Raw genomic sequence first — 27,214 nt, forward strand, 5'->3', positions numbered from 1 at the left:
TATGAATGCTCAATACAATTTCGGTAATACACTTTACATTAGCGCAGATTTTGTTAATACCGTTTTGGTCACGATCCTGATAATGCCGAAGGACAGTAAAGCAGCAGGGTTAACAAAACAAAAGCTTTCAAGTCAGCCAGACCTAAAGTCAAATTCTAGCTTTGGACAGCCATCTACCTTACGTTAAGAAGTTATTTTCTCATCATGGGTAAATTTGCTGAGTTGTAAAGATGAAATGTTTGGGATATGAAGCCATTAACATAGTGACTGACATTCCTCAATATTCACTTCACTCTCCGTGACCCGGAAGGAAAGGTATTTCCTCGCTGGACTGGCCCGCTGAGTGTGGCTGTTCCACAGGCAGACAATGGTCACCTGAGCTCCCGGCTGGCCTCCAAGAGGGAGGAAGGGAGGAGGCGGGCCTGCTTCCTGCCCCCTGGTGGCTGAAGGGCAGCCTGCAGGCTCAGTACAGCTAAAACCACAGGCCCTCCAGGGCTCCGACTTGACAGAGAGCGCGCAGCACAATGGGTCTGGGCTGCTGGGGACAGAGGTGGTGCCCCTGGCAGGATCTGAGCAGCATCGAGGTGCCCTCGCCCCCCAGCAACGTCTCATCGGTCTGTGAGCCACGTACCCCCAACCTAAAAATCCGCTTTCTCGTCAAGTAAACAGTCAGCTCCTGTTGTTTGCAAACCAGTATACTTCTGTAAAACTAATAAAACTAAAGAACAGTGCCATAAAATTATTTTAATATCTGTTTCTCCATGACTGAATATACAATGATAATGGAAGTAACGTATTCTTCTGCTGTAAAGATGGGTGAAATATGTCAAAATCCACCCTCTGAATTTTCTTTAAGTAGTCCTCCAGGGCAACCTGGAAAAGGAGAGTAAGAGTCATGAGGTCACAGAATGATGAACGTTTTTAAAGAAATTAAAGAAAAGGTCTAAATATTAAGGCTATTTTAGTTTCCCTGAGATGGTCTTCCATGTACTAAGAATTTAAATGAGAATTTTAAAAGGGAGAGAGAAAAGACATCTAAGAAGTTTCTATTAGACCAGTAAAACAGGACCAAAGAGCTAGTACTAGAAATAACAACTCAATTCTGGTCATAACTTATAGAATGTAAATTTATTATAATTTACACCGCCCACCGCCACCACCGCCGCCCCCTCCCTGCCTGCACAAATGCATTGTGCCATGAGGACAAGCTTAAGTTGTTTGTAAAAAAAAATTATTTTGTGGAAAAGTTTAATGGGTCTCTATGTTCTTGTTAGAAAACAATCTGCAACCTGGGAGAACGACCACAGGTTCCCTATCCATGTAACCCCATACTTCCCCCATCACACAAAACTTCATTAAGCTTTCGTGAGGGTTGGGGAGCAGGATGGAAAACAGCAGCAACGGGCCATCCTCTTTATTTTATGGTTTTCAGTTATTTTTATTAATCTGTACATTTTAAGTTTATTGCAATAACTTGATTGAAGAGCCACTTAGTTTTGCGCGGCACAATCCTGAGACCACTCCTGCCTTCTCCGTCCGTGTGCACAGCTCCCCCTAGTGTCCCAGCAGGACAAGCTGGGCGATCCCACAGAAGCCCCGCTGGGGATTCGCGAAAATATACAGATGAGCCAGAAGACAACAAAAGGGATTGTATTTTCTCCCAGACTCTTTTCCGACACACAGACAGGCAGGTGTACGTACAAATTTAGCATCTATGTTTTAAACCCTAAACTTATAGATATGTACAACAGGAGACATGTGCACTGTCTGTACATCTGCTCTGTGTCATAGTAGCAAAAAATCTGCAATCCAGGTCTTTGACCAAAAAAAAAAAAAAAAAAAAAAAAAAGCACTATTCACACAATGAAATATACCGCGGTGAAATGTGTGACCTAGACAGAAACAGGTATGACCCATTTTTATAAAGCTCAAAACCAAAAAACTAAACAACATGTTGGTTAGGAATATATAAAACAGGGAAGAATCCTTTCAGAATAAAAGCAACAGAATAATAAATTCAAAATTCAGAGAGCTGTTCTGTTTGGAGGCAGGCAGAGGCAAGGGGATGAAATGGGGGAAAGAACACAACTGTGGTTTGATGGTGACCGTCTCACTCCTGGACTGAGTGTTGAGCTCATGGGTGTTTGTGGCGTTGTGCTTCATAATGTACACACATACGTAGATAAACCACATTCATTTGTAGATATCAAATATTAAAAATTTTTAAAGAGAATGAAATAAAAAACTTTGAAGATATTTTAGTGTACTTTCATGTTTTCTTTTTTTTTTTTGGAAAAAAGAACTCAGGTTGTTCATAACATTCTGTAACGTTGAGTGACCAATAGTTAATATTTTGTAATCAACCTTCCAACTCTAAGAATTCTACGTTCATTTTAATAGTTTATAATATCTAATTATAAGGAACAGTTAATGAACTTGAGGTACCAGCACATGATAGAATATTACATAGCCATTAAATAGTGTATTTGTGAATATTTTTAACAATGTGGCTAGATGCTTGATAAGTAGGACAATGACATATAAAGAGTGATTTCAACTATACACAAAAATTCATTAAAGAAAAAGCAAAGAGGGCACCTGGGTGGCTCAGTGGGTTAAGCCTCTGCCTTTGGCTCAGGTCATGATCTCAGGGTCCTGGGATCGAGTCCTGCACCTCTCTCTCTCTCTGCCTGCCTCTCTCTCTCTGCCTGCCTCTCTGCCTACTTGTGATTTCTCTCTGTCAAATAAATAAATAAAATATTTGGAAAAAAAAAAAGCAAAGACTAGAATAAGCAGTGGTTATGTTTGGGTCTCGGCATTACAGGGGAGTGTTCTCTCCTTCAGAGGATGTGGTTTTTATAATTAAAAGAAAACCCATTAAAATACAGATGGACACCTGGGTGGCTCAGTTGGTTAATCATCTGCCTTCGGCTCAGGTCATGGGTCCTGGGATTGAGTCCCACATCAGGCTCCTTGATCAGTGGGGAACCTGCTTCTCCCTCTGCCTGCTGTTCCCCCTGTTCATGCTCTCTCCCTCTCTGACACTTAAATAAATAAATCTTGGAAAAAAAGACAGATGAAATCTGACCTCAAAATCAGAGCTCCACTGGACATTCACAAACTAGGGTTTGACCCAAAGGAAAGTCTGGCTAATGGTGTACACACACACACACACACACACACACACCTTATAGACCTATGCAGTCTGGTGACTCCCCTCGCATGCCCCAGAATCACAGGCATGGCTGTCACCAAAAGCAGAAAGTAATGAACAAAACCCACCAGAAGGGAGGGAAGCAAAACAAAGATCCCATGCTAAAGAACCGCATGGGGAACCTTACAAAATAGAAAAAGAGATCATGCACATCTGTTCCACTAATTAAACAGCCTTCTCTGTGAATCTACTTACCGTCTGAAGAAAAGCAGGAAATGCTTTCACAGGAACACTTTTGTGGAAGGACCTAGCCTACAAAGGAGGACAAAAGGAAACTGGCTTCAAATGTAGATATTTCTGGAAATAAACACTCTGCCTCTGAAAGTGATCATAAAGCAACACTAGAAGTTTAACAACATGGCTACGGCCTCTTTCAAAGGCAAGAAAATAGCTCTCTTGCCAACTAAAATTAATTTCTTAAGCCTAAAGGACTCGGGAAAAAGTACTTTAATAAGAATCCCATTCTTCCTTGAGGACTGGCTTTGGCCTTTTCCAGCTGCCTTATAACATCTTACCACTTTGGCCCCCTAGCTCTCTAGTGAGGGGTGGGGGGAGAGTACTCGCATCCAGGAGACCCCACACGGCCCTAGCTTAGATCGTGGCATCTCCCGGTTACAGGAATTTAAGAGCCTCCTAAGCGATCTTCTGCCTGCACTCTCAACCTCTCATCAGTTCATACAGTTTGCCAAATGAACTTCCTTAGTCACTGTTTTATTTTTACGTTCTTTATCTTAACTCCCTGATACACCAAGTCTTATGTCTTCATTTCGGAGTTCCGAGGCCTCCACACTTGGCTCCGTCCTCACCTATCCCACACGGCTCACCAGGACCCCTGACTACGAAGCCGTGACCCACTAACGCCGAGCCCATCATCCTGCGCTCACCAAGCCCACTCTTGTCTACAGATCTTCGTTTATATTGTCAGACATCACCTCTACTCCCTGACATCTTGACCCCCGCATTCTGGTTTTACCCTCACCTGTCTATTAAAATGGCTCTTTTCAAGATCATTCACAATTTACTTAAAGCACCATACCCATCTTTTCAACCTCTCTACGGCACGCAAAATTTTAATACTACCCTTTCTTAGAATTTTCTCCTCCCTCGGTTTCCAAGAGATTGATTCTTTTTTTTTTTCCAGTTTTCCCAATATCATTTTTTAAAATTTTTTATTTTTTATAAACATATATTTTTATCCCCAGGGGTACAGGTCTGTGAATCGCCAGGTTTACACACTTCACAGCACTCACCATAGCACATACCCTCCCCAATGTCCGTAACCCTTCCCCCTTCTCCCAACCCTCCTCCCCCCAGCAACCCTCAGTTTGTTTTGTGAGATTAAGTCACTTATGGTTTGTCTCCTTCCCAATCCCATCTTGTTTCATTGATTCTTCTCCTACCCACTTAAGCCCCCATGTTGCATCACCACTTCCTCATATCAGGGAGATCATATGATAGTTGTCTTTCTCTGCCTGACCTTTTTCGCTAAGCATGATACGCTCTAGTTCCATCCATGTTGTCGCAAATGGCAAGATTTCATTTCTTTTGATGGCTGCATAGTATTCCATTGTGTATATATACCACATCTTCTTGATTCATTCATCTGTTGATGGACATCTAGGTTCTTTCCATAGTTTGGCTATTGTGGACATTGCTGCTATAAACATTTGGGTGCACGTGCCCCTTTGGATCACTACGTTTGTATCTTTAGGGTAAATACCCAGTAGTGCAATTGCTGGGTCATAGGGCAGTTCTATTTTCAGCATTTTGAGGAACCTCCATGCTGTTTTCCAGAGTGGTTGCACCAGCTTGAATTCCCACCAACAGTGTAGGAGGGTTCCCCTTTCTCCACATCCTTGCCAGCATCTGTCATTTCCTGACTTGTTGATTTTAGCCATTCTGACTGGTGTGAGGTGATATCTCATTGTGGTTTTGATTTGTATTTCCCTGATGCCGAGTGATATGGAGCACTTTTTCATGTGTCTGTTGGCCATCTGGATGTCTTCTTTGCAGAAATGTCTGTTCATGTCCTCTGCCCATTTCTTTTTTTTTTTTTTTTTAAAGATTTTATTTATTTATTTGTAAGAGAGAGAGAGAGAGTGAGAGAGCGAGCACAGGCAGAGTGGAAGGCAGAGTCAGAGGGAGAAGCAGGCTCCCTGCGGAGCAAGTAGCCCGATGTGGGACTCGATCCCAGGACGCTAGGATCATGACCTGAGCCGAAGGCAGCTGCTTAACCAACTGAGCCACCCAGGCGTCCCCTCTGCCCATTTCTTGATTGGATTATTTGTTCTTTGTGTGTTGAGTTTGCTAAGTTCTTTATAGATTTTGGACACTAGTCCTTTATCTGATATTCCAAGAGATTGATTCTTAGTGCACCTACTTCTTTGATCACTAGTTCCTTCTCCTTCCAAATAAATGGCCCTTACTCCTTCGACCTGAGAGGCAGAGGTGGGCCTCCGGGTCTGCACCTGGTCCTCATGTCTAGATGTACATTCTCCTGGGACAATACCATCCACACTTAGAGCGTTAACCATAGGCTTTCTATGTGGATGACTTCCAAATCTCTATTTCTAGCTCTGGCCTCCCTTCAAAGTCACAATCCAGCAGTCTTCAATAGCCCCTCTCCCTGAATATTCTTGAATCCCCTTAAATTCAATGATGACCAACAGCTGGTCCAGAGGCTACTTATCAGCACCAGCTGTCACGGTAGCCTCTGAATGGCACCATCACTACCTAAACTTGAATACCGCAGCCTTCCCTCTCGCCGATCCTGCCACAACCCAGTCTGTCATCGAGTCTAATTGATTCCACCTCTGCTGTGTGTGTATAAATCGGTATACACATCTACCATCTCTAAGTCAGATCCTCTTTCTCTCTGTCCTCAATAAGCCTCCTAACTGATCTCCCACTTCTCAGATTCGTCTCAAACACTGCTGGCCAGGTTCTCTCATGTCCAGCACTATTGTCCCTGCTCTACTTGATGGTGACAATGAGGAAACACGTCACTTATGATATGCCAGGCACAGTTATAAAGTCTTTATACATGCTAACTCTATTTATCCAAATCACAGCCCTTTGAGTTAGGTACTGATATGACCTTCTACCCAGAGGAGGCAACGGAGGCACAGGGGTTAAGATCACGTGATTAGTAAATTGCAGGGCTAGGACTGAAAGTTCCCGTTCCAGAGTCTGCCGTCCTGTCTCCCATCCTCCAGTGCCTATCAAAAGCCTCCCAAACTCCATACTCTTTCTTCAGCCGACCTTCCAAACCTGTTTTCCAGGGTCCTAGTTCACGTAACCTGCAAACTAGTAGTTTTCAAACATGGCTGTTTAAAATCATTTGGAAATTTTAATTCCTGGCCCCATCCCAGATTTACTGTATCTCCAGGGTGTGCGGCCTGGGAATCTGTTATTTTTCAGGTGCCTTAAGTGTCCATCAACTGGGACTATTCAGGTTCCAACACAGGGCTTTCCTGCTTTTATGATTCTGTTGTGTTCTCAGATCTTACCTAAAACTCTGCTGATTTTAAGTAATTTCTCATCTAAAGTTCCATGTATTTTATTTATATCTCTGTCATGGCAGATAATTGTGCTTCAGGAAATTTTTTTTAAAAAGATTAAGATGGACTATCTGCCTTCAGAAAGCTTACAATCTGATCACCTATTTACTATTTCACAAATATTTACTGAGTGCCTATAATGTACCAGGCACTTTAGATGAAGCAATAAGCTTAGAACTAAACAAAGTCACTTACATTCTATGAGGTGGGAAGGCATTAAAGAAACGTTTAATATGTCAGGCAGTGAAAAGTGCTAAGCCAGGTAAAGGGACTGAGGGTGATGGAATGGGAGGATGTTATTTTAGATATGGTGGCCAGGAAAGATCTTTCTGATAAGGTCATATTTAATACTGACTATGGGGTTGGGGGGGTGAAGGAGTTGAAGGGTGGAGAACATCTTCCAGGCAGATAAACAACAAGAACAAAGGCCCTGAGATTTGCAGGTAAATGACAAGTATTTAGGATCTACTGAAGCTCAAAAAAAAGCAGAGGTGGGAGGTGGTTCACAGGAAGAACCAGGAAGAAATAGCATCATGAGAATCAAGGAAATAGAAATTTCAACCAAGTTTTCAGGAGCCACTAAAATAAAGGAATAGTTTCAGGAGAATCAGGAAGGAATAGCATTGCTGGAATGAAGGACACAGTTTCAAGAAGGCAGGGGGCTGCTGGCTGGCTCAGTCAGTGGAACGTGAGAGTCTCGATCTCGGGGTTGTGAATTCAATCCCCACATTGGGTGCAGAGATAACTTAAAGATAAAATCTTAAAAAAAAAAAAGGAGGGGCAGGGGAGTCAACAGAAGACAAATCACCGTGTGAGAAAACATGAAGAACGAACCTTTAGGAAACACTGAAAGTGGTATGCAGGAGAAATCAGGAACCAGTTTAGGAGCCAAGTCAGAGAACCAAGGGGGAAAAGATAGCAGAAAGTTTCAAGGAGAAAAAAATGTGTGTGGTGCCAAAAGCAGGAAGAGTTAACATGAATGAGAATTTTCAGTGCCCATTAAATGTGGCAAGAGGATTATTCAGCAGGGCTTCCTACTGGGGTGGGCAGGAGGGGTGAATGATGGCGCGGTGAACAGTGCCACGGTGATGCTGGCCTGGAGGGAACCATGAATGTGAACCACTTACTCACAAAAGTTCCACTGGGAGGGGGAAATGCCATGGAAGGGTCCACAGGCTGCCCAGAAAGAGGGCGAATTATCAGGCCAGCTGCGGATGCTGAGGACATGAGCTCCCGGGAAAGGAGCCATCAGCCCTGGCAAGGCAGAGACACACACCCTGCCCCCTGGAGCGAGAGCTGGCAGGTGCACAGAGCAGACAAGAGCTCAGCGAGGAAGGATGGGTTCAGCCACTGAGAGGGAGAAAGGGGGACCGTAAAAAGCAAGAGCGAGTTCACAACAGGCCCTGAGATAAATCTACTGGGATTTCAGTGAGAAACAGAATAAAGGCTGGGGACAACAACCAGTCCTAAGACCGGCCATGTCTAGACATGGTCATCTCTTACATGGTTTGGCCGAGAGGCTACTTACATGCTTCAGGTGCAAGTGTGCCTGACTGGCAATGTCATAGATCACATCTCTCACATTTTTATCTTGGTTCTTCCGTAGAAAATCCTCTTGGGAAACACCATGCTGGGTGGGAAAGTACATATCACATTGGGAATCTAAAGGCACACTTTAACTTAGTTCAAGAAAAACAGGTGGTAGAGAGTGTGTTCAGTATAATGCCTATTCTGTTTTGAAAATACATGTATATGCACATGTGCGTGTATACAGACACACATACACACACACACTCCTAGGAAGAATATGCAACAAGATGTTAGTTCACCACTGTTGCAGGTAGAACAAAATTATACAAGCAAGAAAACAAACACATGAATCCATCGTGGACCGAACTGCCTGATTGATAAAATTCTGACTTGCTAACCAGATCCAAAAAGCAATCAGCATTCGTTTCAAAGAGGTTACTTGAATAGATGAAGCAAAGAACCAAGAGGCCATGGCCCTCCCCAAGTTCCCGAGGTAAATCATGAGAGGAAACAAGTAACGGTCTTACCAGCATACAAATATCCATGGGAAGGAACACCCTTCTTCTGCTTCCATGATAGGGCGTTGCTCTTAAGCAAGTCACAATGCCCTGGGCTTTTCCAATGTGACTCGCGGCATGGTCTGCATGAATGTCCTTTACACCTACAAGTTCAGAAATTGAGCGACAGGGCTGCTCTTTACTCCATAAATGCACAACAACACAATAGAAGCAGCTTGGAGAGACCACTTACACATGGAAAAGCAGGTGTTGATCCTATGTTTTATATCTGAAAAACAGTACTTATTTGAGCAAAATTGGGCATGAAAACAAGCTGACTGTTTACCACTGAACAGGTTTCCAAATCTCAACTTTTAAATAAAAGAGTCTTCGTTGGACTACAGCACACCGAGAACACATTTGGAATTTTAATCAGCTGTCTTGGAAAAACATTACAAGTCTTCCATTTCTTCTTTTCAATGCCATTTCCATATGACCTCATTTTAAGTATACGCTTGACAAACATTCTGCTCTTTGCTCCCTCCTTTCATTGTGTTGGCAAACATGTCCCTGGGTGTACAGGCCGAAGAGGCCTGGGAATCTCAATACGGACTTGTGTTATTCCTTTAGGGTGACAGAAAGATATACGACCTTCTTCAAAAGAGAGGCTATTGTCTTTGGTCAAAATAATTTCCTCATTACAAGAAGACTTCACCAACTTAAAGTCAGATGAGAAGTATCTAAATTCGTTTTTTTTATTTTTAAGAGGAAAGAAAAAGAAAAATCTCATAAAAACTTTGAGAAATGCAGTTTTATATTTTCTACCTTTTTTTTTTTTTTTTTTTTAACGTGGGGAAGTATTATCCACAGGGAAGGAAGAGTCGGGCCCCAGGCCTTTCAAATTGTAGGGGACGCTTAAAAAAGGAAAATCATCTGCGATTACCAGAGTATTAATTACAGCATTCCCATGAGGTAGCTAAAGTACTTTTATGAGATCCTGAATATTTTGATTAGTCTGTACTCCAAAGAAAGCTATATATTCCCCCTCTTCGGGGAATAAAAGAATAAAGAAAAAACTGTTCATTTATCGGTGGTACAAAGAAAAACTTTGGTGTTACACTGACCAGACTGCCAAATTACACTGACCAGACTGCCAAATGACATGAAAGTCATATCTGAAGTGTATTTTCTTTGAAAAAGAGAATATAAAAATAGAAAAAAGACTCACCCAATATTTCTAGTGTTAAGTAAAGAAGAGCGCTCTGTGTGTTTTCAGCATAATTTTCCAATTCCTGGATATTACGATATGCTTTGTCATCCAAATTTTTTTCCTATAGTCAAACAAAATGGAAATAAAGTTTGATGAATTGTTACTGTATTTTTTTTTTTAGAAAAAAAATTTTTTTAAGATTTTATTTATTTATTTGACAGAGAGAGAGAGTATAAGTAGGCAGAGTGGCAGGCAGAAGGAGAGGGAGAAGCATGCTCCCTGCTGAGCAGGAAGCCCAATGTGGGCTCAATCCCAGGACCTCAGGATCATGACCTGAGCTGAAGGCAGACACTTAACCAACTGAGTCACTCAGGTGCCCCCAAATTGTCAATATTTTATAAAGAAAAGGTACCATTTTTTTTGCCTTAAAGAACTAAAAAAATAACTTTAAAAATTGTATATTATTTAGTGAACAATAAGATTAAAATAAAATTAAAATATTAAAGTCCTACACATTCAATACTTACAAATCACCCCTCAAAATAATACCTTGGGAATAATGTCAATGCACCAATCACCACAGCCATGTGGTTAGCTTAATTTTTAATTCCTTTGAAAGCCCAAGGAATACTGAGAAACAAACTTAACTGAGTTCTCATTAAGCACTTTAGATATTATCTTCTTAAACCTAAAAACCTCCTCCCAAAAGATATGGGATTAATGCTTTTTCCATGTTGCAGATAAAGAAACCGAGTCACAAATATATTATGCAATATGCCCGAGGTCACATAGCTAGTAAATGGTGGGGTTAGGATTCAAACCCATACATTTTAACTGCCAAGTCAATATTATTAATAAAAAAGATGCCTAGAAAAAGAAAGGAGATCATAACCAGATCCCACCCCAAAGAAACCATGTTCAGTAAAGTAACAGGGATGATTATGTTACCTGATCACACTATATTCCAGAAACAGAAAAATGTAAATCTCAGAGCAAGAAATCTGGCTGCTGCTTTTATAATATTTACAAAGACTCTATTGCTAAGGAAATACACCCTTCCCTCCTGTTTTTTTTTGTTGTTTGTTTGTTTGTTTGTTTTAGAAGAAAATGGCACCAGCAATTATCCCAGGGGGAAAAACTTATGTCTAGTCCAATCTTTTACATTTTTTAAAAGTTGAGACTTAATTCACATACCATAAAATATACCCTTTTCAAGTGTACAATTCAGTGGTTTTTAGTACCCTCACAAAGTTGTGCAATTATCACAGAGATCTAATCCCAGAATATTTTCCCTACCTCAAAAAGAAACCCTGTATCCATTAAGCAGTTACTTCCCATTTCCCCCTTCCCTCATCTGCCAGCAAACCACTCATTTACTTTCTGTCTCCATGGATTTGTTTGTTCTGGACATTTAATAAAAATGCAATAATACATGGGGCGCCTGGGTGGCTCAGTTGGTTAAGAGTCTCCTTCAACTCCGGTCATGATCTCAGGTTTCTGGGATGGAGCCCTGCACAAGGCTCCCTGCTCTGTGGGAGTCTGCTTCTCCCTCTGCCTGTCCCTCCTGCTTGTACACACACACTGTCTCTCTCTCTCTCTCAAATAAATAAATAAAATCCTTTTAAAAAATGCAGGGATGTGATACATAGTTTTTTTTTTAATCTGGTTTCTTTCAGTTAGTAGATTTAAGGTTCATCTGTGTTGGAGCCATGTATCAGTACCTGATTCTTTATTAAGAATATTCCATTGTATGGATAAAAACATTATGTTTTTATTCATTCATTGACAGACTTTTTCCCACTTTTGGACTGTTACGAATAATGCTATGAACATTCACATGCAAGTTTTGTACGTACACACGTTTCCATTTCTCTTGAGTACAAATACAGGAGTGAACTGCTGGGTCAATGGTAACTGTGTCTGACTTTCTGAAGAACCGCCAAACTGTTCTTCCAAAGCGGTTGCGCCATTTCCCATTCCCATGAGCATTGCATGAAGGTCTCTAATTTCTCTACATCCTCACCAACACTCGTTACTGTTCCTCTCTTTTATTACAGCATCCTAATGAGTGTAAAGGCGTCATTTATTCTGGTTTTGATTTGCATTTCCCTAATGAAAAGATGCTGACATCTTTTAGCTACTTATTAGTCATTTGTAGATCTTCCTTACAGAAATGTTTACTCAGATCCTTTGCCCAAGTTTAAACTGGGTTATTGGTCTTTTTATTGTTGAGTTATAAAAGTTCTTCACATACCCTAGATACTTGTACCTTATCAAATATATCACTTGCAAATACCTTCTCCAATTCCATGGGCTGCCTTTTCACTTTCTTGAAATTTTTAATTTTGTTAAAGTCAAATGACCTCGGTTTTTTTTCTTTTATTGCTTAGGCTTTTAGTATTGTATCGAAGAAATCACTGCCTAACCTGAAGTCCCAAAGATTTATGCCAATGTTTTTTCCTAAGTGTTTTAGTTTGAACTCTTGCATGTAGGTGTTTGATCTATTTGGAGTTAGTTTCTGTACATGGTGTTAAATAGGCATCCAAATTCATTCTTTTACATGTGGATATCCAGTTGTCCTGGCATTATTTATTGAAATGGTTATTCTTTCCCCCATTGGACTGTCTTCACACCCCTGTGAAAGAAATCAATTAACTATAAATATATGGGTTTATTTCTGGGCTCTCAATTCTATGCCATTGATCTATATTTCTATGTCACGCCATTACCCCAGAATCTGACTATTAACTTTGGAGCTAACTTCCTTCTTTTTCAAGATTGTTTTAGTGATTCTGGGTCTCTTGCATTTCTATATGGATTTCAGGATGAGCTAGTCAGTTTCTGCCAAAAAGCATCTGGAATTTTTATAGGGACAGCATTGAATTTAAAGATCAATGTGGGAGACTGATTCCAGTCTTTTGTACATCCCTCCCTACAAATGCCAAATGTCATTTTCCATTAAACCAAAAAGTTATCTCTGTCTTGAATTCTCTGTCTTTACCTCATAAAAACAGAAAACACCTTTGGGGCTTGGGTGGCTTAGTTGGTTAGGCCTCTGACTCTGTTTTGGCTCAGGTCATAATCTCATGATCTTAGGGTCATGAGATCAAGCCCCCCTACCCCAAACACACAAACTCCACACTCAGTGGGGAATCTGCTTGAGATTCTCTTCCTTTTTCTCTGCGTTCCCCCCTCAAACGCACTTGTGCATGTGCTCTAAGATAAAAAAATCTTAAAAAGACAAACAAAACAGAAAACACGGGAAAAACAGATCTTTTAAGTGCCAATTAATGCTGTAGGCCAGCTGAGCAATTTTTTTTTAAAATGCTGAATAATTATCTCCCATTTTGGCTTACAATATAATTACTATAGCCTATGGATATTAATGGGTTGTATCCAAATAAACTAAACATATGTTCATATCAACAGTATGTGATGAATATCAGGCTGATGAGGACACTGAGCCAGCAATGTGTCAGAAAGATTACGTAAGTTAGCCCAGGACAGACAGCAATTTGCATGCTTCATTGGACCTAGAACTCAGTTCTTAGAATCCAGTATAGTACTCCATTCTGTAGAACCATCAGACTTTCCTTATTTCCTCTACTATCTGGACAGAGATCCAAATACTGGGTATACATAAAGGTATGTGCATGACTACTTAAGTTTGGATGGTATTAAGGAACTATACGTTTCCTGAAAGCATTTTTTTAAAAGATTTTATTTATTTATTTGACAGAGAGAGAGATCACAAGTAGGCAGAGAGGCTGGCAGAGGGGGGGGGGGGAAGCAGGCTCCCTGCTGAGCAGAGAGCCCGATGCAGGGCTCTATCCCAGGACCCTGAGATCATAACCTGAGCCCAAGGCAAAGGCTTAACCCACTGAGCCACCCAGGCGCCCCTGAAAGCATTTTTTAAATCTTTTCAAGATACATATATATTTGCAGATCAACTAATATGCTATCCGGGATTGACTTTACAATAATCCCTAGAGTTTAATGAGAGGAGTTGGTAGAATATAGATGAAACAAGAGTGGACATGTGTTCCTAGCTAAAGCTGGGTTACAGATACATGAAAGTATATTACATTCTTCTCTCTACTTTTGTATAAGTCTGAACATTTCCATTAAAAAAAAAAAAACTAAAAACCACAAAACAGTAGCACATGGCTGTGCACACATATGCCTCTGCCTGGTGCTTCTGTTTGCCTGTCTGACTCAAGACACGGAGGCAGGGGGCTGAGGTGGGTGATAGTCAGTGAGGGAGAATGGACAGAAGGGAACAGTCCTCTAAAAGTTGCCTTCCTCCAAAATATAACACACATATTATAACATTTCCTCCCTGATGAATTAGCTTACAGATTAAAAAGGAAGAAAACACTTACAACCTGAGCAATTTCAACTTACTCTTTCATCAATGATTTTCATAAGCCATCTTTTGGTCAGATTATGTCTTTTGACAGCCTAAAAAAACAACAGTGTTGTAAATTTTTAGAAAGTACTAGAAATGACTTCAGCAGACCTGAATAAAATAAACATACCAATGAGGAAGTGGAGATGCAACATGGGGGGGTTAAGGGGGTAGGAGAAGAATAAATGAAACAAGATGGGATTGGGAGGGAGACAAACCGGAAGGGACTCTTAATCTCACAAAACAAACTGAGGGTTGCTGAGGGGAGGGGGGTTGGGAGAGGAGGTGGGGTTATGGACATTAGGGAGGGTATGTGCTATGGTGAGTGCTGTGAAGTGTGTAAACCTGGCGATTCACAGACCTGTACCCCTGGGGATAAAAATAGATTATATGTTTATTAAAATAAATAAATAAATTTATTTTAAAATAAACAAATAAATACATAAACATACCAAGTACAAAACTAGGTAAGGAAACATTTGTAATAACTCATCACCAGATAACAGCCATATTAAAGAAATATCAGGGGAAAAGAAAATGTCCCTAGAAAACATTTCAAAACATTTCCAAGAACAGATGATACATCCAGAACATTTCCACTAGACTTTTTTTCTTATGCTATTAGTAATTTAACAATTGCACTTTCAAAACAAAAACAAAACATGAATTAAATATGAGCTTCTGTTACATGATGCGTCTTGACTTCTATGCTTCTTTATCTCATGTAAACTTTTTTCCACAGGATGAAAATCCTACTTAGTGAAAATAACCACTTCTCCAAATATGGAAAGTATAACTAAAGGTCTAAAGAAAATAATCCACAGGGCACAGTTTTATCTTAGCAAACAAAGACACTCAGTAGGAAAAAGCACATCTAGTGCTTAGATCATGGTCTCCAGGCCCATCCCTCCCAAAGGAAACGAGGCTTTGGAGAAATGTGTGATTCCAGAGTTGGGGCAAGGGAGATTCAAGGTGATCCCAGAATATTTTACTGTGCTGGAAATAGAAAGTGCCCCCCAAAGTATGGGGTACAGATCAAAAGGACACAGGAGCCAGTCTAAAAGGGGTTCTACTGTCCAAATCTGGGGCCAGCTGGAACACCAAAATAATTAAATATAGTAATGGATTATAAACTATGGAAAAAATAATTAATGAGTTTGTAGCAATAATTAATAAACAAATGAATAAACAAACATAGGAGGTTGAGGGCTCTTTCTTATGGTAGAATGTGAAGTGCCAATCAGTAATGTTGACAGCATGCTAGAGTCTGGAAATTATCATTTTGCAACTGTCACAAGACTGAATCAGCAAGAACCATCCACAAATACTAAGTTTAGGAAGAAACTGAGGAGGCGCAGGATACATGCATCGTCTTAAAGTCAGTTACTCTGTAAGAGGAATTATAATTATAGATTGGGAAAAACAGGCAACACCTTGACCATGTGATGAAAATTAACAATGCCAATAAAGGACAGACGGACAAAGTGTGCCTCCAGACATGACAACCTGAGAAGAACATGTCACCTTTGCAGTATTATGGCCAAAGACCCATAAACCAAAAACATTACGGAATCCTAATACTGCTTTATTTTTTATGTGTCTAAGTGGAGTGAGGCATGTCTGATCTGTGCAACCACCATCAAGCACCATTCCTGGTACATAAAGTACTCAAGAAATATTTAACCTCTGAAAGTCAGACTCCTGTTTACTCAAGGCTAAACCCATACCGGCTGCAGTTCCTTGACCACAAAATAGAATTCTTCTGTCTAATTCTGGAGGAAATCAGAGAGCAAGGTAAAAAACAGGTATTTAATATGAAGCAGAAAATCTGCTGAATAAAGTATCAACAATTTTGGAAACAGAAGCCAAATAGAATAACAACTTTGGCTATAAATTCAAACTGCAACTAACATTAATACACAGAGAAATGAAAGAGTCCATATGAAACACATATGGAATTACAGCTATGCAACTATTTTGTACCCTTAAAGCACCAATGAATCACTGTGGCAGAAAAGTGCTCTCTGAACAACACACTGTCACTCTATTCCCTATCCGATCTTCCAAAAGAACCTGACTCTCTCCAAAGAACCAACGGAAAGTTTTACTGGACAGTGGTCCCATAAGCATATGCTCCAGCAAGATGGGGAGGGGGAGAGGACATGAATGGGGACAACCGCTCTGTACACTCCCTGCTTCTTTCAAATATTCACATTAACCTCACTACTGATCATATCAGAAAGCTGGCCAACAGCAATCATCCAAAATCAAGCAGCTGTTAAAACTGGACAAATTGGTACATGTGTAAACATTCTACAATTCAGATACGTCTTCTGGGTTTTTTTTAAGAGAGGCCAAGAACAAGATCAATTTGTGTTGAGGGAAGCTCTGGTCTTCCACGATAATTCCAGGTAAAGGCCAGGACCTTCGATGCAAGTCTTAGCAGGAACCCCCACTGCAGTGACGTTTGCGTGTAAAATCATCTTTTTTTCTGGGCTTTCGAGAAACTTTTCTTTAAACGGAGGCACCAAGGTGGAGGTTCTTAAAGTGAGATGAACAGAGGTAAACAACTAATCTAATACTCACAGCTTCCCATCCACTCTTTCTTCTCAGTCCCCGGTTCAGGGGGCCTGGCTTTCCATCCTTACTGAGGCTCTGTGAAGTCAATCGGGGGCCCAGGAACGGGGCCTGCCTCTGCTGGTGCGCAGACCTGAGAAGAGGTGCACCCCTGTCAGGTCTGTCCAGTGGTTCCGTCACAGAACCTATCTTTCCCTACTCATGACACTACAGTGGGAACACAGAGCCGTGACAAAAGACACCTAATACCCTTCCTTCAGTCATGGTGTAGCGTATTTCCAGACTCTGCAGGGCTGCTCCTGAATGAAGGATCCATGTGAAACTATTCACAAGATACATCTAACTCTCCAAAGAATTCTCTAGCCATAGGTTTCCATTCTCTAATACTTCAGATTCATCAGTGAATATGCAACTCTATCAGACTCAACAAGGCAGTTTTATATTTGGGTGGAGACAGTGGTGAGGGCAAGTCTCCCTTCGCCAAAGATCAGTGTGTGTTTTTCAACAGCCCACAGTATGGACTGGAGTACTAGAAAAGGGAGCTACTGGGCAGACAGAACTATTAACCTGCCACTGCTTCAAAATCTGTGGGGTTTAATTTCTACAGCGAATATGTGGAAAATAAATATATAATTGATAACACAAAGAGACCAGATTCCTCTTTTCTCCTTCAATAAAGAAATTCACTGAAGATCTGTGCAAACTATTAGCAGATGATTTTAAATTCCTCTGTCAAAACTAGCAGAACTCTGAACATTACATGAGCCTAAGATTATTTTCAGGATAGATTCCCTATCACCACTAGCCGAATTGTATGCATCAAAAGGTATGCTTAAAAAAAATTTTTTTTTTTCTCAAATAACACTTAAGAATTAAAAGTAGCATTTTGTTTTTGTTTTTTACCTTCCATAGCTCGAGGGCCACAGGCTGCTGGGGTGGGTTGTCATGGTATATGTCGTCCACTGTTTTTTTCCAAAACTCCATTCTCATCAATCCAATTGTTTTCTCAGAGACAGAGTCCTTAACCTGTAAACAGAGTTCAAACCTTAGTAAAGGCACTCTTCACAGACTCAAAATCAGTATCTGTGACTGCATAATCACAGAATTCAGCCAAAAACCAAGTTTAATTCTATACATTTAATTTTTCCTTGAAACTATATATAAATTAAATTGTTGTCATTAGGGGCACCTGGGTGGCTCAGTGGGTTAAAGCCTCTGCCTTCGGCTCAGATCATGATCTCAGGGTCTTGGGATCGAGCCCCGCATCGGGCTCTCTGCTCAGCCGGGAGCCTGCTTCCCCATCTCTCTCTGCCTGCCTCTCTGTCTGCTGTGATCTCTCTCTCTGTCAAATAAATAAATAAAATCTTAAAAAAAAAAAATTGCTGTCATTAGAGTTTCCTAAGTAAAACCTGCAAATTACTTCCAATTATTTTCAAGGTTTGCATTCCAAAATGGGAAATATTGTTCTAGAAATAAATTGCAGGGGCGCCTGGGTGGCTCAATGGGCTAAAGCCTCTGCCTTCGGCTCAGGTTATGATCCCAGGGTCCTGGAATGGAGCCCCACATCGGGCTCTCTGCTCAACGGGGAACCTGCTTCCTCCTCTCTCTCTGCTGTCTTTCTGCCTACTTGTGATCTCTACCTGTCAAATAAATAAAATCTTAAAAAAAAAAAAAAAGAAAGAAATTGCAAGAAAAAAACATATTTGGGGGGAAACATTAAGATTAAAAGAAATTTGATAGAGGAACCAGTTGCTGTATGTGGAGTTTATCTGAATCCTGATTTGAAGAGAAAGAAACAACTGGGAAAAATCTGAACACTGGATGTTTAATGATATTAAGGAATTCTTAAATTTTTAATGTATGACAATGGTGTTATAGTTACTTTTTAATGAGTTATCATCTGGAGATATGTACTGTAATATTTACAAAAAAAATTTATCTGAGACTTATTTCAAAAAAACAGAGGTGAGGAGGGGATAGGTGCAGATAGAGATGAAAAATCAAGATTAGCCATAAATTAGTACCTGGTAGAGCTGGGTGATGGGTTTATGGGAGTTTATTATACTACTCTCTCTAATTCTACATATGTTCAAAGCTTTCCATAATAGAAAAGTGTTTTAAAATAAGTGGAAGAGAAGAAAAACAATCTTCATTGCATTAGTGATGGTAAAATTATTTCCAAGTCTGGCAATAAACCTAGGAAACAGAACCGGGGGCTTTCTAGATTAAAGCAGGAAGGAAGTAACATGTATCAAATGTCCAGGAGTGCCAGCCCTTTGCTAGATGTTGTCCCAGAGATTATGTGATCACAGTCCTCACCACAAACCCGCACAAACGTACCCATTTACAAACAGAGAAATTGTGGCTTAAAAAAGTGTAGTTTATCTCATGCTCTGCATGCTCAGAGCTCTTATAATGGAACGAGAAGGGTATGCAAAAGACTATGGGAGAGGGAAGCAGCTGACTACAAAGGGGCACATGAAGGAATTTTGGGGGGTTGACTGTTCTTTTTTCATGACTATGGTGGTGAATGCATGACTCTATGCATGTCTGAAAACCTATAGAACTGTATACCACAAAAAGTTAATTTTATTATATGTACATTTAGATAAACTCATTCATTCACTCACTAAGTAATTTCTCTCTCTCTTTTTTCTTGAGAGCGCATGCATGCAAGTGGGGAAGGGGCGGAGCGGTGGGGAGAGAGAATCTTAAGCAGCTCCACGCTCAGCGAGGCACCCTACCCAGGGGCTCAATCCTACAACCCTGATATCATGATAAACATTAAGTCTGTTAGCTAGTTTATGTTTGGAATTGAATTGGTAAACCTAAATAGTGGGACAAAGAAATCACCAGCAGAGACCTTATGCACATCTAACATGTAACTGTATTTCTTTATGGTTCAGCATTAAACACATTATATCACCATTTTTGCAAATAATTTTTTAAGGTATTTTAATACCAGCCTGAGCCAGTTCCACATTGAAGGCCCTCAGTGCAAAAGCAGAGCTTCTGGATTCTGCAGGGAGCAGCAAGGAGCATAAGTAGCCTTCATAATCTCGTTTCCTACAACAAACAGGCAAAAAAAAAACAAGTCACTTTTCACTTCCTAAACTGTACACACAAAAAATGCTGACTAGAAGTAACTGGAAAAAAAAAAGGTTTCAATTCAAACTAGGCCTGAAATTTCTTATATTTTATACTTGTTTCTTTAAAATTACAAAAAAAATAATTGCCCCAATCCCAGAACAGTGAAAAAGAAATAATCTCCATTAATTTATTAGGATTTACATAGTATTTATAATTGTTATTGTTTCAGAATCACTTTTAGTAAGAATTCAAATGACCTACTGAGTTAGAAATCAAGAAAGTAATACCAGCAAATACTGGTATGAACTCACAGTTTTTAATACACAGATAGGACATAAAAACAGAAAGTAATATGGAGCATGTGGGTTTGTGTGCCTGGGTGTACATTTAGGTTTCCCAGCAGCATCTGCTGACGGAACCTAGGAGCAATGATACTCCCCATGCACCCAGTATCAGAGAACACACCTAACACCTAGATCTTTGGTTTCTAAATATCATTCTTCACTAGAAGAAACTAGGGCTCATTGGAGGAGGGACTAAGTCCAGGGTGGGGGCAGGGAAAATACAAGATAAGCCAGAAACATCTTCTTGGACAGAAAGTAATGAAATATTCAGAGTGGAGGGACTTTTCAAAATGACAAAGACACTGACATTCTCACTGACAAAGCCTGGGACAATCTGAGTATCAAGAACAAAAACTAGGGCGCCTGGGTGGCTCAGTGGGTTGAGCCGCTGCCTTCGGCTCAGGTCACGATCTCAGGGTCCTGGGATCGAGTCCCGCATCGGGCTCTCTGCTCAGCAGGGAGCCTGCTTCCTCCTCTCTCTGCCTGCCTCTCTGCTTACTTGTAATTTCTCTCTGTCAAATAAATAAATAAAATCTTAAAAAAAAAATAAAAAAATAAAAAATAATAAAAAAATAAAAATAAAAAAAGAACAAAAACTAAAAACAAAAACAGTGAGAGTAACAGAATGTAACAGAATGCCATAAGCCCATACCAATATAAAAGAATGGATGACTAGGAAGAGAAGGAAAAACTTGACAATAGTACAATGCCAAATTGTACTATTTGATGGGACGCCTGGGTGGCTCAGTTGGTTGAGCAGCTGCCTTCGGCTCAGGTCATGATCCCAGCGTCCTGAGATCGAGTCCCACATCGGGCTCCTTGCTCAGCAGGGAGCCTGCTTCTCCCTCTGCCTCTGTCTGCCATTCTGTCTGCCTGTGCTCACTCTCTCCCCCTCTCTCTCTCTGATAAATAAATAAATAAATAAAAATCTTTAAAAAAAATTGTACTATTTGATAATTCTGATAAATCTAGAAGACATGCTGAAAAATTTTTAAATAAGCATTTGATAACTATCAATCAGTCAAAAATCATCAATAAATGTCTTAAAATGTTAAAATGGGTGAAAGTTTGACAGAAACAGAATGTTGATATACCCTGTGAAGTATCTCTTCACAAAATACACAAAAATACAAAAAATACTAATTAACATTCTTATGAACTAAATTTATAGGGGAGAAACCCAGAAGATATCTTTTCAACCAAGTAATAAAAGGTTTGCACCACAGAAATAGGATACTCAACATTATGTACTTCCTGAAACGTGACTGAGAAAAACACAGCGTCTCTTCTGTGATATTCCTGCCAAAAATGTATAAATCACAAGGAAACATTAAATAAACCCAACTGAGAAAAATTCTACGTAGTAACTGGCCTGTTCTCTTAAAAAAACTGTCAAGGTCATGAAAGATAAGGAAAGACTGAGAAGTTGTTCAAGGCTGGAGAAGACTGAAGAGATTTGACAACTAAATGTAGCATATGATCCTGGATGTATGAAAGTCATAACTAAAAACCAGTAAAATTTGAATGGAGTCTGTAGATCCAGTGGTAATACTGGATTGATTTTAATGTCCTGATTTTGATGGTTGTACTATAGTTATGTGAAAGAGGACCCTTGTGCATATTAAAAAATAGCCACCAAGGGGCACCTGGGTGGCTCAGTCGGTTGAGTGACCAACTCTTGCTTTTGGCTCAGATCATGATCTTGGGATTATGGGATCAAGCCTGATGTCAGGCTCTGCACCTGGTAGAAGATTGCGATTGCTTGAGAATCTCTCTCTCCCTCTCCCGCTGCCTCTCTCCCACTCACACACACACTCTCTCTCTAGCTTGCTCACTCTAAAATAAATAAATAAATCTTTAAAAAAAATACACACCAACATATTAAGGGGAGGTAATGGGGCATCATGTCTACATCTTTTTCTCAAAGGGATCAGAATGTTAACAATGAGGAAATTTGGATGAAGAGTATATTGGAACTCTGTGTACTATCTCTGTAATTTCTATATCAATTTGAAATTACTTCAAGATATAAAGTTTAAAATAATATCCTTATTGGGATGCCTGGGTGGCTCAGTTGGCTGGGCGGCTGCCTTCGGCTCAGGTCATGATCCCAGCGTCCTGGGATCAAGTCCCACATTGGGCTCCTTGCTCGGCGGGGAGCCTGCTTCTCCCTCTGCCTCTGCCTGCCACTCTGTCTGCCTGTGCTCGCTCTCTCTCTGACAAATAGATAAATAAAATCTTTAAAAAAATTAATAGTATCCTTATTATATACATCATAGGATGACTGCCTATCAACAAGGCTACTTCACTATAATATATTGGAACTTTATTAAAACATTATTTCCTATAAAACAGTAATCAAAATAAAGAGGGTCCAACCTCCTTCTATGGAGTTTAGGTACTGAAATTCATGCTACTCCCACATTTCAATGGTTCACTTTTTTTTCAATTTAATTTTCTTTTTTGAGACAGAGAAGAATGTGAGCAGGAGGGAGGGGCAGAAGGAGAGAGAGAGAGAATCCCAGACTGGCACCATGCTCAGTGCAGAGCCCAACATGGGACTTGATTTCACCACCCTGAGGTCACCACCTAAGCTGAAATCAGGACTTGGACACTCAATTGACTGAATCACCCAGGGGCTCCTCAACTGGTTCACATTTTGTTGTCTGCCTAACAGAGAAGTTAAACCTCTTCTAGCCACAACCTTCACAATTTCCTCCAACTTCCACATAGACAAAAGGAAGCAATAATGACAAGTAACGGTGCTATCACAAAATAGCTCTACTAAAAAAATTTCACCATAAGTGGCTACAGCTGCAAAATGGACAGTGTGGGCAAAACAGCTCTATAATTTATATTTTTACATACATACAGATATATTTTAAAAAATTAATTTTAATATAAAAAGTCTCTGAACTTCAAAATTGTTTAAAACAGTAGGATGTTAATATGAAACAGTGAGAAAATAGTGACTTGGAATCAAGACCACAATCTTTTATTTCCATTCAAGTAGTTGACAGAAATGATAACTGCCATATCTATTTCTTAATTTGCAAAATGAGGCTTGATAACCAACCTGTTTCATATCTCCTAAAAATAATATGTGAAGTTCTTCAGGCTTCTTATAGCAAAATGAAAAATGAAGACATACTAGTATGGTAACAACCTTTGGGAAATAAGATATTCTACGCAGAGAAGGATTTCCCTGTAAGGTTTCTTTTTTTCTTTCTTTTTTTTTGGGGGGGGTGGTGGTGGAAATTTTTCTAAACAATATTACCAAAATACTGAGCAAGGTACACTGAATATTTAATCATTTCTTCATCACTCAGGATCACTGTTATAAATTCTGATTATTGGCAGACAAGGGTATCTTAAGTAGCCAAATAAGGTCCAGTTATTGGAGAACTATTCCAGATAGTGAGAAATTCCATACTATGATGGTTTTATACAGCAACGGGGCCAAGAACCTTTCATTTTCATTCATTCATTGTAACATTTATCCAGTGCCCACTATGAGACAGCACTGTGTTAGACACTGAAGATAGGTACAGACTTTCAGGTCTGATAGAGAGACGCAGACATATGAAAGATAAGCATATCTGGTGTTACGACTGCTGTGCTAGTTCTAGTTCCATAGACCTGTGCCATTAAGTCACAAAAAGGTTCCCCAGTGAGGCTGCAGGAGAATGAACAGTACACTTTCAGACATCACCACTAACACCTCCTTACCTCCTTGTAGCACTAATCCCAAGGCCTGAGGCAGCCTTGGGGTTCCTCAAAATGATACCCCCAAGAAACCTATGTAAATTAGGTTTGAGATATTCCCAAGAACCTAGCCTCCTAGCAGAGCTCTGGCTGGCTAACCTGAACTTCTGGCCTGGTATCTTTTTCAGTATTTGGAGGCCTTACATAACATACATGCCCCTAACAACCCTACCCAGATCATTTCAGAGGTCAAATCCTGCAAACATTAATGGTCAGTCAGAAGCTAGAAATTGTAATCTTTCTTTCAAGTTTTTGTTTTTATTTTAAAACTACTATTGTGCATATGTTATGTGCCAGCATTTTTTGTACATCATTGCATTTAACCCTCATAACCAGGCTATAAAGTAGTAGAAATTTACAAATGAGGAAATAGCTGAATCTTAATGTGAGTAACTTTCTCAAATGATGGACCTAGGATTAATAAACTCAGACGAGGTCTGCCTGTAAAATCCAAGCTTTTTAGTAAATCACTAGAGTCAAAGGTGTCCATCCCACTCAAATACCTATATGGACAGATTAAGTATCTGCCCATTTGTAAATATATATTTGAGAAAACTGTCATGTGATAACCATAGACTATTACTGGAAGAAAAGTATGATCACTATATATACATATATATAAGCATACACTACTGTATATACACAGTGTGTGCGTGTATATATACACACACATACTATATATGTAGAAATAGATATACCACATACATGTAGTCATATTACAACATACATGTAGTATGTGTATGTAGTATGTGTAATATATGGCTACATGTATGTAGTATATCTATTTCTACATATATAGTGTATGTATATAAATACACACACTGCATATATACACTAGTATGTGTGTAATAATATTTATGTGATATATTATTACATATATGTAGTGATATATATTATATGTAATATAGTGATTATACTATTACTTATATGTAATAATACATAAGAAATTAGGAAGAGTGAAGGTGCCTGGGTGGCTCAGTCGTTTAAGTGTCTGCCTTCGGCTCAGGTCATGATTCTGGAGTCCTGGGACCAAGCCCCACATCAGGCTCCCTGCTCAGCAGGGAGTCTGCTTCTCCCTCTCCTTCTGCTCCTCACCCCCTCATGCTCTTTTCTCTCGTTCACTCTCTCTCTCTCTCTCTCAAAGAAAATAAAATCTTAAAAAGAAAAAAGAAGTTAGGAAGAGTGAGTATTCACCTCCGGATAGGGAAGTTAGGATACTACAAGTGTCAAAAACTGCACTGGATGGGGCGCCTGGGTGGCTCAGTGGATTAAAGCCTCTGCCTTTGGCTCAGGTCATGATCCCAGGGTCCTGGGATCAAGCCCTGCATCCTTTCCTCTCTCTCTGCCAGCCTCTCTGCCTACTTGTGATCTCTGTCTGTCAAATGAATAAATAAAATCTTTTTAAAAAAAATTGCACTGGACAAGTGGATATGGGTGGTAAACATTTTGGCAACTTGTGTCTTTTTATCATGAAAAAATGATTAAATATATAAAAATGTATACAACTTTTTGGCAGTTTTAGCTTTTACAAGTTCTTATTGCTCTGATTTCCACAACTGTTATGTTGTTTCAGTTATAAGTAATAAATAGAGTGGGACTGGAACGTTATTTTTAAAAGTGATTTAAAACAAAATTTTGAAATGCATGGGAATTCTGTTGTGTTATGCAACCTTTTGCTAAAATGAAATTCAAAAACATTGGATTTATTAGCCTAGTCAAATCCAAGGTAGCTTAATTATTCTAGCACTTCTCAGAAGTTAAGACCAGGTACATTGAACATTTCACCACTGTTTTTTTTTTTTTTTTAATTGCTTTTTTTTTTTTTAAGATTTTTTAGAAGATTTTTATTTATTTATTTGACAGAGCACAAGTAGGCAGAGAGGCAGGCAGAGAGAGGAAGAAGCAGGCTCCCCACTGAGCAGAGAGCCCAATGCAGGGCTCAATCCGAGGACCCTGGGATCATGACCTGAGCCAAAGGCAGAGGCTTTAACCCACTGAGCCACCCAGGTGCCCCATTTCACCACTGTTTTAAATTAAAGGCAGCAGAAGGGCAGCAGGTCCTAAGCCACTGGTCTTTGCAGTCAGGCCCAATTCCAAGGCAGGAGCCTGCCCAGATCCCCTGGGTCACCTGGTGACCTGATTCCATGTGCCAAGCCATTCAGGTGTTATCAGGGTGCAAAAATTGTCACCAGGCCCTGACTTGATGAGACTATTCTACTGAATCTCGGGCAAATTCCCTAATCTCTCAAAACTTTCATATCCTCATCCATTACATATGATAATAATGGCCTATATTGTACTCATTGGGCCCTTGCTTTGTGCCCTGTTCTAAATGCTTTAATCCTCAAAACCCTCAATGATAAGGTCTACATTTTTGCCTCAATAATTTGTAACGAAGAAAAAAAAAATTTGTAACGAAGATAAGTAAATCACTTGAACTCTGCATAGTGCCTGACACGTAAGAGCTCACTTAGCTAAAAGTCGTCTGTCAAATTTTTAAGAAGGTGTGCATGCAATACGTTTAGGTAAAAATTAAGTTTCAGTCAAGGTGACAGACGAAGGAGTTTTGCCACAATTCTGTGACCGCCGTGAAAGTTCCCGTGGCCTCACTCCCCGCCAACCCGAGCGCAGGAAGGCAATGGGGTCCGCTCGCCCGGGCCAGCCCCGAGTCCCGCCGCGCCCGCCCGGGCCCCCTCGGGCAGACCCCCGACCGCCAGCCGGGGCAAGCCGGGCTCGCTCACCGCAGCAGCTCCATGCAGTAGCGGTCGGAGCCCAAGGCGCCCGCTCCGCTGGCCGCGGCCACGCTCCGCGAGGACCCCACGAGCCCCGGGAGCCGCCGAGCTCGCGCCCACAGGCTGCGGGGCGGTCGGCGACGACACGGGCAGGGAACGCCGAGCCGCAGCGGGCCGCAGGCTGAGCGCAGCACGGAGGCCGCCATGACACCGACGCCGCGTGCCCTTCGACCCCGCCACGCCCCCGCAGGTCCACGTGCCCGCCTCTCCGCGGGGGCCGGCAGGCC

General features: G+C 40.5%; 1 protein-coding gene across 5 annotated transcripts; it reads right to left on the reverse strand.

The window, feature by feature from the left end:
- Positions 1-729: 729 nt before the first annotated feature.
- On the reverse strand, positions 730-27,214 carry NDUFAF6 (NADH:ubiquinone oxidoreductase complex assembly factor 6). 5 transcript variants are annotated; one of them, XM_082722840.1, is made up of 10 exons: positions 26,937-27,162; positions 19,959-20,062; positions 17,900-18,022; positions 17,006-17,129; positions 14,416-14,472; positions 10,030-10,132; positions 8,832-8,965; positions 8,303-8,404; positions 3,410-3,466; positions 730-873 (listed from the first exon to the last, which is right to left on the reverse strand). In XM_082722840.1, exons 3-10 carry the CDS (start codon positions 17,941-17,943, stop codon positions 745-747), a joined length of 750 nt encoding a protein of 249 aa, XP_082578966.1. In that variant the 5' UTR covers positions 17,944-18,022; positions 19,959-20,062; positions 26,937-27,162; the 3' UTR covers positions 730-744. The 5 variants fall into 5 exon arrangements, with proteins under 5 accessions (XP_082578966.1, XP_082578967.1, XP_082578964.1 ...); XM_082722841.1 differs by having other exon boundaries at positions 19,963-20,062; positions 26,937-27,047; XM_082722838.1 differs by lacking the exon at positions 17,006-17,129 and having other exon boundaries at positions 19,963-20,062; positions 26,937-27,214.

Source organism: Mustela nivalis (genome assembly GCF_964662115.1).
Source record: "Mustela nivalis genome assembly, chromosome: 2".
Taxonomy (NCBI): domain Eukaryota; kingdom Metazoa; phylum Chordata; class Mammalia; order Carnivora; family Mustelidae; genus Mustela; species Mustela nivalis.